The 12718-nt window shown below is 52.2% G+C and overlaps 1 protein-coding gene across 5 annotated transcripts in view; it reads right to left on the bottom strand.

The window, feature by feature from the left end:
• Positions 1 to 725: 725 nt before the first annotated feature.
• Positions 726 to 12718, bottom strand: part of LOC135912448 (monocarboxylate transporter 13-like) — a 610659-nt gene continuing 598666 nt past the window's right edge. For 4 of the 5 annotated variants that reach the window (XM_065444890.2, XM_070532620.1, XM_070532619.1 and 1 more), the window contains one exon: positions 726 to 1204. In XM_065444890.2, the coding sequence (XP_065300962.1) occupies positions 1041 to 1204 (164 nt within the window). In that variant the 3' untranslated portion in view covers positions 726 to 1040. Of the gene's footprint in view, positions 1205 to 12029; positions 12372 to 12718 lie in introns of those variants that run through there. The other variant, XM_065444891.2, reaches the window with a different exon arrangement.

The following is a 12718-nucleotide window of genomic DNA, read 5'->3' on the forward strand; positions in this document are numbered from 1 at the left end:
TACCCCCCATCTGCAGAAGCACCAAAAAATGCAAGTTACCACGGGAAATACGAGATTTGATCTCCGTATCGCCGATACCAAGAAATGTACACCCTGAATATCACAAGGGTAGAAGGAAAGCAAGAGCTTCAACCATACTCAAACAGATCCAGACAGTGATACAGAATCAAGTATCACTTGCTTACTTGGTTCCCATCCCACGTTGGGTACATGGCGGGTGTCCCCACGATTCTCAATGAGCCGGCCCACGCTGCCGCGCGCGCACTGACTGACCGCGCTGGCGCTGTAACGGCCGAAGAGAGAGTTACGCATCGTAGGGACGCGCCTGCCACTTATAATGAACTTCTTAAACACTTCTATCTCTCGCGGCGACAATACCCTCCTCCTCACCCCAAGCTCACTAGGCCTCAGGCACTGACATTCAGACTGTTGCAGACAGAAACCTATCCCAACCTGTTCACGTTACATGCGATATATCCAGAGATTTACACTGAAGGTGAGGTGATGGAATGAGGAAATTTCTAGGTGCAAGTTGGAATCAGTTTAGAACTTCGGGACCGCTGAAAGGGGCCCTCGTCCTGCAGTGAACATAAAAATAGGTTGATAATGACGATGATTATGATGACGCTGAGATATTGTCACCTCTATTATAGCACACACCCTGTGACCTTGACCAGTGTGAGCCTAATATGATCGTTAGAAAAGAAGACCAGCATGTTTTCATTGTACATCTTTATGTTTGCTGTCACCACAACACCAAATGGTATGGGAAAAGCGTTCACGTTGTTGCAGCCACCTTGTTACAATTGCTCGTAACGTAATCGTCAATGGGATAACAGGATTTTGAAATTTGCCAAGTATTCGTAAGAGGCGGACGTTGAAGTGCGTCCGCGGTTTGTTGCGGAATCTATGGGCGGTAATAACTACGGGCACGACTTCCTGAAGGAGTCTGCGCTTGCTTCTCTAAGCTCACGAGGTGGTCTGATATGGACACTTTAGGAGACACACACACACAGAGGGTGACCAGGGCTGCACGTCCGTCAAACCGTGGCGGCCCGGTCGTCGGCGTGCAAAGGGTGGCGCCGCTCCGCCTTCCGGCTCTGCAGGTAGGGCACGCCGATGAGCACGACGCCGGCAGCGTACATGGAGACACCGGCCAAGATGAAGCCCGGCGCGTACGAGCCACTCACGTCGTGTACCCAGCCTGCGAGGAAAGGAGCACTCGCTGCGCTTATGACATTAAAAATAAAACGCTTTCTCGATTCAACATGTACCGACAGGCCGCATTCTGTTAGCGCGTATGACGCCTTGCGCGCAGTCGCCACTCTAACAGAAGTCTTACGATTACGTCACAATACGACACTCTCTCCGATGTCCCTTAGTTGGCGGTCATATCTCCCAATTTCCGGGCTGCGGGCATCGTCCCCCGGCCCTGGCAGCCAGCCACGGTCCTGTCTCGGCAAATATCTAGAGAAAAGCGCTATTTTTCAACCTGTAGACCAACATGAATATCGCTTGCGTCCAATCCCGGTAACTTATTGGAGCACATCATGGACAAGAATACTTTGAATCAAATAGCCTTCTCTCCAACATACAACGTGCGTCTCGTCGTGGTTTCAATACAACACAGCTGGTGGAATTTTCATATGACATTGCTAGCAATCTTGATATTGGTAGTGATATTGATGCGGCATACGTAGGCTTTTGCAGAGATTTCGACACGGTTATATACAAGCTATTAAGTAAACTAAACGTAATTTTAACTAATCCTCGACTTATCGACTGGATAGCTATAGGTTTCTTAACTCTAGCTCTCAATCCGTTTTATGTAATTCTACTTCGTCCTCAATTGTAAATGTAATAGTAGGTGTTCCGCAGGGCTCTGTTCTGGGACCCTTGTTATTTTTAATATTAATAAATGGCCTTCCCGCCAATATTAAGACAAAAGTACGTCTTTATGGCGATGACAGTGTCCAATACCAAGCAATTTATTCTCCTGGTGATCACACCTTACATTACATCACCAGATTTTGCAGCTGGTGTACGGATTGCAAGATGTGCATTAACTTTTAAAAGCCTCTGTAGGGCACATTTACGAACGTCTTTTTTCCTTCACAGCAAATCTACGCTTTCAACAGCCCAATAGTTTCCTGGCCACAGGTGTACACATACCTTGGAATTAGCTTCACACACAACATGCAGTGGTCACGGCATATTTATCACATTACATCTAAAGCACTAAGAACATTAGACTACTTAAGTTGAACGTTGTCCTTATTGTTAGAATAAAGTAAATCACTCATGTATAAAACACTCATTCGCCATGTGGCAATGTACGTTTCATGCGTCTGGAACGTACATAAAGTGCACGACCTTAACAGTAATTGAATCGGCACAACAGAGAGCTGTTGGTTTTATTTGTCATCACGACAATCGTGATTTTTCGCACTCGTCCGCAATGAATTCGTTGAATTTATCTCTTGAAGGCATTCCATGAAGCCATTACATTTAATTATTCACTCGTTTCGTCGACTATCCGCTGATGATTATATCGCACCTGTCAGTGCTTTGCCCCATTGCCATTTGTTGGGCGTGTTGGTGAACTGACTTGGAAAGCAAATTTAGCGACAGCAAACAAGGACAGAAGGGAGACGACACCACAATGCGCATTGTGGTGTCGTCTCTTTTCTGTACTTGTTCGGTGGTGCTAAATATGCTTTCCAAGTGCTTTTCCAACTAGACGTTGTCAGAAAAGAGGTGAGGCGTGCAGACAGGACACAAGAGCAGGGAAGTGGACAACATGAACACCACTTCTCTACTCTTGTGTCCTGTATGCACAGCCCACCTCTTTTTTGCATAATGAATGTTTACCAACTAGCCCAGCTTTATGTCGTTCTAAACGCTGTCAGAACCTCGACTTAAGGCCTTTCTTTGTGCGCACTGAAATGTTCAAACACAGTTATTTCCCAAGAGTTGTCGAATGCTGAAACGAGTTACCCAATTCTGTTGATGAATTGGTAGTCAGATTTTGTTGAAGCACTAGTGTGATTACAGTGCTGTACTTTTTTCCGTTTTGTTCAACTACATTTTAGGTCAGTTTCCTATATTTGCAGCACTCCGCTCCTGCAAAGTCATGCATGAGGCTGCAGTATTTGAAAATAAATTTGTATATCACAATGAGTGGATAATGGAGAATGAATCAATTGCACTCGTTCATACTGTCGCGCGTATATTGTTTATCGTTTGCTGAACTGTTTTCTGGGGACCACCCTTCACCCGCTACGGACCCAATGGTATCGCTCAGCGCTAGACATGCCTGCGTGCATCAGAATTTTCTGGAAATTTATCGTTGATTCCGTCTGTTTCCTATGCTGCCGCTAAACCTTGTGCAATAATATTGTTTGCGCGTACCGAAAATCGATCTACTTTCATGAGGCACGGGAGCCCCAGCGATTGCGCGGGAAGTTTTGACGAGTAACATGTGCTGATCCCTAGATCAGATTTTGACGTTTGACGACAGAGCCCACTATAGACTATCATGGTGCTAGGCGTTATGCTAGGCACAGGTTCGCCCAATGAGCAATTACTTTTCCTAACTTGCATAGTGCCACTAAAGTTCTGCACCGTGTACGGTGCAACCGAGTCACGTCCTTTTTGTAACAACAATAGCCACAGGCTCTCTGGGTCTGTCTTTTCCCATATCTAGTAGACGTTTGGCACTTTGAACTCGTTTGATGCGACATTTTATTTTATGTGAACGCACAAGAGAGTCACGGCGAGAAACTATTAATCGCTATGGAAGGAAACCTGGCATAGTCTGAGCGTGAAAGCATGTCACTTCCGATCCCTAACGGTGCCCCACCATGTGCGCAGCGGTTAATAAAAGCTTTGAAACCGAAGAAGTTCAGCGGATGGCACTACTGGTTTTCTTGGCCACAACAGTGACGGCAGCCACTGGTCTTGCACTGATGATGACTTGCGCTGGGCCCTTTGAGATATCTGATCCGACGACTTTGTCAGCGCCGACGACAGTTTCGTGGTTTTGGGCTACTTACTTACCATTACATGATGGTAATTGCAATAGTGCATTAAGTCGTGGAAAACAAGTTCCACCGCGGTATCCCAGTAGCCATGTTGAGTTGGTGAGCTAGAGGTCGCGGGTTCAGTCTCGCCCGTGGCGGCCGCATTCTGCTCTTGTCGGAACGCGACATTGCTCTTGCACCGTGCGCTGGCTGCCCAATAAATAAATCCAGGCACTTAAAATTTATCCTGAGCGCCCCACGACGGCGCGCGTAATCAGATCATGATTTTATTCTGTAACACCCCCGACTTTAAGTTCTAATCAACTTCGAGCCATAAAAAAAATTTCAATACCTTTATTTTAATGCCGTTTGTTAATGTGACTATTTGGATGATTCGGCTAAAGCTTGCCGTGCCGCAAGGGTCAAATTAGTGCAAGTATACGGTTATGGTGAAGTTCCTTGCGACGCATTGAAAATTATGGTGAACCACGTTAAAAAAATCTGCGTATCGCGCGCACTGTGGTGATAAACGTAAGCGAAGGTTTGTGTGCGGTTAGCATTGACTGACGATAATTAGTGCTGACGTTGCCGGCGAATGCGTAATTTCTTCGCCGTTTAGTCCAATATGGGATGGTAAGCTTATGTCATACGTTACCTTGCGTGTGCCAGCGCTGTTTGTCTGCGTAGTCCACAGAACACACCAGAAGACATGTTTCTTTGAGGCGTTATCGTGCGTCATTGTTCATAATCTGCCAGAGGGTTGAGCATTATCATTGCCTCACATGGCAAACTGCTATGATGTATGTCACCGAAGAGCCCACAGAGAAATGGGTCGTATTTTGTGACTCTAAGGCAGCTCATCACAGTATCAAGTCTACATTAGATCCCAGAACTTACGAGCAGACGATATGTGACATCAGGGAATTGCAAGACCATGCTCTGCAAAGAGGGCATAACATCATCTTTCAATGGATTCCAGGTCACTGTCGCATCGTCGGCAGTAACCTTGCTGACAAGGCTGCCCGGTCTGCCCACGAAGACACCTAGACGCATCCAACACCTTTGGCAAGGTCGAATGCTGCTAGGGAACTTCGCCTACTTGCACGCAAAGCTCACATGTTCTGTGGAGTTCAAGTGCCTTCAATTTTCGTTTCCGTAAACTTGACCCCACGCTACGGCTACAAATGCCATCTAGCCTTTCCAGCGGCGAAACAACCTTGCTATGCCGCTCGTGGTCGGGAGTAGCGTTCACGAATGCTTATTCCTATCGTATGGGAATGGCCGAGAGCATGGTGTGCAACTCTTGTGGGTGCGAGGAAACCATTGACCACCTACCGTGTACCGGCCCTCGCTACGGTGTACAGCGCCTTTCTCTGCAGGCAGCTATACACCGACTGGACTCAAAAGCGTTCTCAGATTCAAAGATACTTGGACCGTGGCCACACCCATCACTGGCACGAAAAGCGACTTATGCACTAATAAATGACTTGAAGTGGACCCACTTAAAAGACCGTTTATAGTGTCCGTGTGCATCCTCCCACAAGCACTCAATGCTTACTCTCTCTTTTTTTTCTCTTTCTGTTTTTCTTTTCTCCACCCTCAGTCTAGGGTAGCAAACCGGGTACTCGTCTGGTTGGCCTCCCTGCCATTCATGTCCTTGCTCTCTCTATCATTCACCTGGCAAATCGTATCATGGCAGCAGCAGTCCGCCCCTCGTCTCACTGTGTAGCGAAGACGCTCCTCTTTCGCGCGACGCTTCTTTCGGGCCTTTGGAGCGATTCTGCTGACGCGTATTTACGTGCTCCTTCTGCATACGTGGCTAGCACGCTGATGAGACGTCACCTCCTAGCGCTCTCTTCAGGTTATGTACGATTCTAATGTTCACACTATCACAGCTAAGTACTCGGCCTCCATAGCGCATCACAGGCATTTTCGTCCCATAGAAAAGCGAGCGCCGCCCATGTTTTACGCGCGAAGTGTGAGACGCTGCCGCGTCTGCGTCGGCCAGGATGCGCGGAGGCGAGCGCCATCTCGTGGTGCTGCAAGAAACACAGCGCCGCGCGCGACCAAAGAAGCAGTGCCCGGAAGAGGGGTACAAAAGCTTCGCCTAATTATGCAAGCACGTGCATCGGGGCACGTGCACTAATCACTACATGACGACGCCTCGCATCATGTGCGGTCGTAGCAAAGCAGAATAATAAAAAAAAACAATGAACCGAGGAACACCGTAGAAGAGAGAGAGGACAAACGTTTGATGTAAGGATCCGCAAATAACGCGTAGCCCATGCAGCCTACAGAAGAGAGCACGCCGGCAGGTCAGAGGGAGCTGAGAAGGCGCCTCGGATTAGGTCGCACGTCAACGTTCGGGAGGCCAACCGCTGTCGTAGCGACCTAGTTGAGCGCGAACGCACGCTCATAACGACACGTCTTCCGTCAACCAGCTGACGAAGTGCGACAGTTCGCCTGCCGTCTCCGCGCCTGCAGTTTAGTGAGCGACGCGGCACGCCAGCATGTTGGGACAGCTGCCAAACAATGAGAACCCGGCGTCCATGTATTTGCACTTTTTTATGTTTCAATATGTGCACTGTCCCAATATGTTTCATTGTGTGCTGTGATGGTGGTGGTGGTGATAAACTTTATTGAAAGGGGGAAGGGTAAAGAGGGACGTGGCTGAGCGTTAGGGCTCAAGTAAGGCCCTGGGCCTGCTTGGCCTTTTGCGCCCAGTCCACCAGTTCAAATTGTCGGTCGACGTCCCTGGAACTGAGCCAGGCTGTCCAGTCCGTCTCGCTGCTGACGGGGGGATGAGAGAACGGGAGCGAGGTGCATTCCCACATTATGTGCGTGAGTGTTCCTGTTTCTGAACAGAGCCTACATTTGTCGGTTTCCCTGCCCCCTGTGATTTTGTTAATGTATTTTGGGTGTGGATATGTATTTGTCTGAAGTCGCCGAAACGCGACCGCTTGCGTTTTGTCGAGTTCCTTGGCCGGTGGTGGGAGCGCGCGACGCCTCAAGCGATACCGATGGGCTATTTCATAATAAGTCTCGCAGGGTTCCTCGTGTGTCTCCTCCTCATTCACGCCGTCCGCATCCGCGGACGAGGATCGGCGCGCGAGATCTCGAGCAAAACTGTGAGCCGACGCGTTGCCGGGCACAGCCGCGTGAGAGGGGGTCCACACGAGGGTTTTCAAGCCGCTTAGGGGGCGTCGTGTGAGGACATGGTACGCCTGTTTGCAAATTCTACCACGGACGAAATTGCCGATGGCCTGCTTGCTGTCGCTGATGACGGTATTCGCGTCCGCATGCATGGCCATGACAATCGCGGTTTTCTCCGCTTCCACCACTCGGCCAGCCGTGATTGTTGTATGTTCTAGCAGTCCTCCGTTGTGATCAGCTACCACCGCAGTCATGAGGTCGCCGCGAGGGTGTCTGGCTGCGTCTGTGTATACCACTCCATCTTGCGAGCCATAGCGTCGCCAAATGGCTTCACTACGGGCCTGCCGACGGCCCTGATGGAACTCGGGGTCCATGTTGCGGGGTAGAGGTGGGGCATAAATATGCCCCCTGACCTTTCGCGGAATCATAACGTACTCTGTAATTTCGGGGATAGCCTCGAGACTGAGCTTCCGGAGGACTGTGCGGCCAGCCGGGGTTAGCGAGAGACGACGGACTTGGGCTGTGTGGTGACCGTCTAAGAGCTCCTCGATCGTGTTATGCATGCCTAAGGCCTCTAGCCTTGCGGTGGCCGCGTGGTCCGGAAGGCCCAAGGCTGCCTTTGTGCTTCGTCGGATCATGGTGTTTAATTTGGCTAAATCTGTGACTGCGAGTTTGACATATGGTGTCGAGTACATGGTTCTGCTGGTTATGTATGCCTGCACAAGTCGAAGCAGATCGCCCTCGCCCATGCCGTGGTGCCGATTAGCCACCCGGCGAATGAACTGTAGTGTGTAGTTGGTCGCCCTCTGGAGTTTCTTTAACATGAGCCCGCAGCGCAGCGTGTTCTGAAAGTCTAGCCCCAATATTTTGATACTGGGGCGCTCCGGGATGGTAAGTTCTCCGACTTTAAGCTCAAGGAAGCGCCTTCTCCGTGGTAATCCCCTGGGACAGCTACTTCTGCTGGGCTTGATCAGGAGGTATTAGGATTTTTCCGGTGATCACGTCAGGCCCCTTGACTCCGCATAAGCTTGTACGACGTCGATGCCGCGTTGCATGATCTCTTGAAGAGCTTGTGGATCATCCGCCGCTGCCCATAACGTCACGTCGTCAGCGTAAAGGCTGTGGTGAAGCCCAGGGATAGAGCACAGCAGTTCCGGGAGCCCGCGCATCGCCGCGTTAAAGAGAAAAGGGGAGATGACTGATCCCTGCGGCGTGCCTCGGCTCCCCAGCTCTATAAATTCAGTTTCATGTTCGCCGACTTTGATCTGGCACTTCCGGTCGGTGAGAAAGTCCCGGACGTATTGGTACGCTCGGTTTCCGACACCCAATTGGGTCAGGCCCTCGAGCACCGCTGCGTGGGTGACATTGTCGAAGGCCTTCTTCAGGTCGAGGCCCAGGAGGCACCGGAATCGGCGAGCGTCCGCCCGACTTTCGGGTTGCATCACCTGCCTTTTTACCGGAAGGAGCACATCTTGGGAGGACAGGTGTGGCCTGAAACCAAACATAGAGTGCGGTAACTCGTCCCCATCTTCTACGTGTTCATTGAGACGGTCTAAGACCACGTGCTCCATCAGTTTGCCGACGCATGATGTCAGTGAAATCGGCCTGAGGTTGTCCGCATTGAGTGGTTTGCCTGGTTTTGGTATAAAGACGATCGTTGACGTCTTCCACTCTTCCGGGATGGCACCCGTCTTCCAGCATTCGTTCATGAACTCTGTGAGCTGCTCCATTGCGGCCTCGTCCAGGTTGCGTAGCATCTTGTTGGTAACGCGGTCCGAACCCGGCGCTGAGTTCGTCCGCAGCTTGTAGGCGGCTGCCGACACCTCAGAGAACGTAATGTCTTCGTCTATGTGCGCGTTCGGCCAGCCCTGGTAGGCCGCAGGTTATGGTGTCTTGAGTTGCGGGCCGATGTACTTGTCTCGCATCTCTTTTTTGCCAGGAACGTCCCCGGGTCCTGAGCATGCCTGTGGATTAACTTGGCCATGTTTCTTCTGCCTTCGACCCTGGTGGTGTCCGGATCCAGGAGGTGGCGTAGGAGGTGCCACGTCCGGGCTGAGCTGAGGCGTCCCCTCATGCGATCACATATCTGGTACCATTGCTGCCGAGTGACCTCCGTCGCGTGATCGGAGATCTCTGCGTCGAGTCGAGTGATTCTTTCTTTTAGGGCTTGGTTATCTTTCCCCTGCTGTTGCCAACGCCGGAGCATGCTCGATCTTGCCTGCCACATGTGGAGCAGCCTGCTGTCGACGTTGGTGGTTTCCGGGGCGTCCTCCGGGTCAAGATGTTCCGTATGATCTTCCACGTCGGCCAGGAGTTGGCTCGTCCAGGATGAGATATTGGCGATGGACCCCTCATTGGCTCGCATTCTTCTGGACTCGCGGAATTCGCCCCAGTTAGTAACCGAGAAGCGATGCTTCCGCCGACGCTTGCCGCGTGCATAGATTTCCGTGTGAAGGATGCAGTGGTCGCTTCCCAGAGTTTCGCCGGTGTTCCTCCATGCGTAGTCTTGCGAGTGGACGACGAACGTCAGGTCAGGGTTAGTGTCTAACTGACCTCGGCTGCCGATTCTGGTGCGGGTGGTAGTATCGTTGATTAGCGTGAGGCCCAGCTCTTGCGCGGCTTCTGCTACATGTCTACCCTTGCGGGTGTCGCCCAGGTATCCCCACAGAGTATGACCGGCGTTGAAGTCCCCAACGATGAGCAGGGGGCAGTCGCGGCTGACTTTGAGGGCCGAGCGAAAAATCGGATCGAGCTTCGGGTCTGCATGCGGGGCGACGTATACGTTGAGGATGAATAGGCTGGGATCTGACATGCGCGTTGGGATGATCTCCACGAAAACGTGGGGGATGCCCGAGGGGGGAGAAGTTTCCATGTCGTGGATCGCCGTCACCTGTTCTCGGCGAACGAGCGTAGTGACTTTCTTGGAGTTGTTACGGCAATGGAAAGCCCGGTAAGAGGAGAGGCCGGCTTCCATGTTGACTTCTTGTAGCGCTATGATATCAGGTTTGTATGATTCTTGCTGTGCCGTGTTATTAACATGCTGGTGAAGGTTGGCCTTCTTCTTTTTGAATCCACGGCAGTTCCACTGCCAAACGTGATAGGTGCTATTGGTTGTTACAGCCATGTTGATTATTGGGGAGTGTGTGGACGGCCAGGTCCAGGCGGGATGGGCGGAGGACCGCCGCTGCGCTGACGGGTGCCACCTGAGGAACGACCGCGGGGTGAGGGAGAGTCTGCTCCGGCTGGACGGACGCTAATTTTGGGATGTATTGTGCGATTTGTGCGACCTGTGCGGCTAGCGTGTTGTGGTTCTGTTCGAGTGCCGTCATGCGGTTCTCTAACTGCTGGAAGCGTTCAAAAATCGCAGCAAGGATGGCGTCCATGGCCGCCTTGACCGCGCGTTCAACGTGTTCCTCTACGCGTTTCATTAGGTCTGCGTCCTCAATTGGGGCTGTAGTAGGAGTCCTGTGAATGAGGCTGGCTTTTCGCTTGTTCGGTGGACCCTGGGAGTCCATATCGGACGCTTCACTTTCGGTAGTTGTTGGTATGCTAATAGGCACCGAAGTCGGTGAGGGAACTGATAGGGCGCTAGTTGCCGTGCTAGGGTGTCGGTCCCTGTCCATTGATTGTGGGAAGCAACCCCTCTCGTAGGCGCGGATCTTTGTATCCTGTTGTGCGATCTTTGTCTGCATGTTTTGGATGGTTTGCTGTAGACTCTTAACTGTGTCAAGTGTAACTATTTCGGGATGCACCTCGCTCCCCCTCCCTGCCACTATGCTGGCCCAGTTTCTTTGGGACGTCACCTGTGATTGGGCTCCTTGTTGGTTTTGTTGCTGATGCTGCTGTTGGCCCCGGCCACCACGGTTGGCTTGGCTCCCCGGCTGCTGCCTCGGGGCGCTCCGCAATCTCGACCGGCCGCAGCGGCTCCGGCTCCGACCTCGGCTCCGGCTCCGGCCTCGGCTCCGGCTCCGACCCCGGCTGCTTGACCGAGGTCTTCCGGCCGTGGTGCCGCCGTCACCGGTCGACTGCCCGTCCGCGAAGGAGACTGACGACGAGCGCCTCTCCCTAGACCGGCTGCGGTGGTTGAAGCTGCTCTTCCCGCTCTCGAGCCTGCCGATCGCGGCGCTGGCGGATGATGAAAGGGGTCTCAAACTTCTTCCGGCACTCCCGGCTTCCCGTGACGTGGCTCTTGCCGCACAATAGACAATGTGGCGTGCACTCGTGCCCGTCGGTCGTGTCGGGTGCTCCGCATTCTCTACACTTCTTGGCCGTGCCTCGATTCGGACAGACGTCTTCTCGATGCCCGGTCTGGTAGCAAATCAAGCAGGCTTGTACTCTGCGCCGAAATAAATTCCATCGGTGCCATGCCCCGCCGTACATGACGTAATGAGGAACTTCCTGTCTCCTGAAGACCAGCAGGACGGTTTCGGACTCGCCTAGACGGCGGAACCCCACTATGTCGGGATTCATGCCGCTCTCGGACAGATTCTCCTGAATTTGCTGTTGGGTGTGGTGCGGAGGAATTTGGCGAATAATGCCCTTCCCTTGATCTTCAGTTGGGAAGTAAGCATTAATCGGATAGGTTTGACTTCCCACCTTTAGCGTCGATAGCTTCGCGTAACTGTCGGCTCGGTCCCCATCCTCGGTACCCACGACAACGAAGTTGCCGACAGCGTCCAAACATACCATGTCCTTGCTGTAGCTTGCTTTGACAGTCCCGTGGAAACACACAATGCCTCCATGACGGCTGATGGGCGTTGTCCGGACATATTAAAACCACCGCTGATTCGCAACACCACTTTGAAGTAGTGCGGAGGGATAGGGGGCTCCCTCGAGTGCTTGGGACGTCGCGCCGTGTTAGGCCTAACAACGACTCCGGCCGTGCTCGCCTTCTCGCGGGGCGAACTTATCGCCGACGTGCATTGGGTACGTTTGTCGCGCTGCAGCGTGCGCCATCCTTTATCTGCGAGGTCTTCGGGGGTGATGGGCGTCCCCTCCACGACGCCTTCCATGTTGGCGTGGCGTCGTGGGCCGGTCCGGCCCCGACCACTTCAGACAGGAGCTATGCCTAACGGCGGTTTTCAGGCGAGAAAGCGCTCAAAATTCGACGTACCGAGGTGGGAGCGGTGTCCGTCGATGCCGCTTGACTTGTTGAACGTGAGGATGCAATCGGTTCCTTCGTTGGACCAAGGGAACCTGGCGAAACAACACAAGATAGCGGACCCCGTTTCGCATACGTGCACACAAAATCGCCTTCGTCGTCTGTGATTGTAGCCATTACTTCGATACTGCCCCCTGAGGCGTCTCTGATTGTCACAATTGGGGCTGCTTCGCCAACGACATCATAACAATGGTGGGTATATATGTTACGTGGTTGAGGATTGGACGAGCTCGTATTGCATTGTAAAACTGGTACAGCGCAGCACAGAAAGGAAGAAACAAGCCGAGCCGGCCAGATAAGGGAACAGAGCGCTGACGTCCAACTGGTTTATTGGCAAGTAACAGGAAACATATAGCTACAACAAAGCATCAGGACATGTCAC

This window comes from Dermacentor albipictus, chromosome 1 (assembly GCF_038994185.2).
Source record: "Dermacentor albipictus isolate Rhodes 1998 colony chromosome 1, USDA_Dalb.pri_finalv2, whole genome shotgun sequence".
NCBI classification, from domain to species: domain Eukaryota; kingdom Metazoa; phylum Arthropoda; class Arachnida; order Ixodida; family Ixodidae; genus Dermacentor; species Dermacentor albipictus.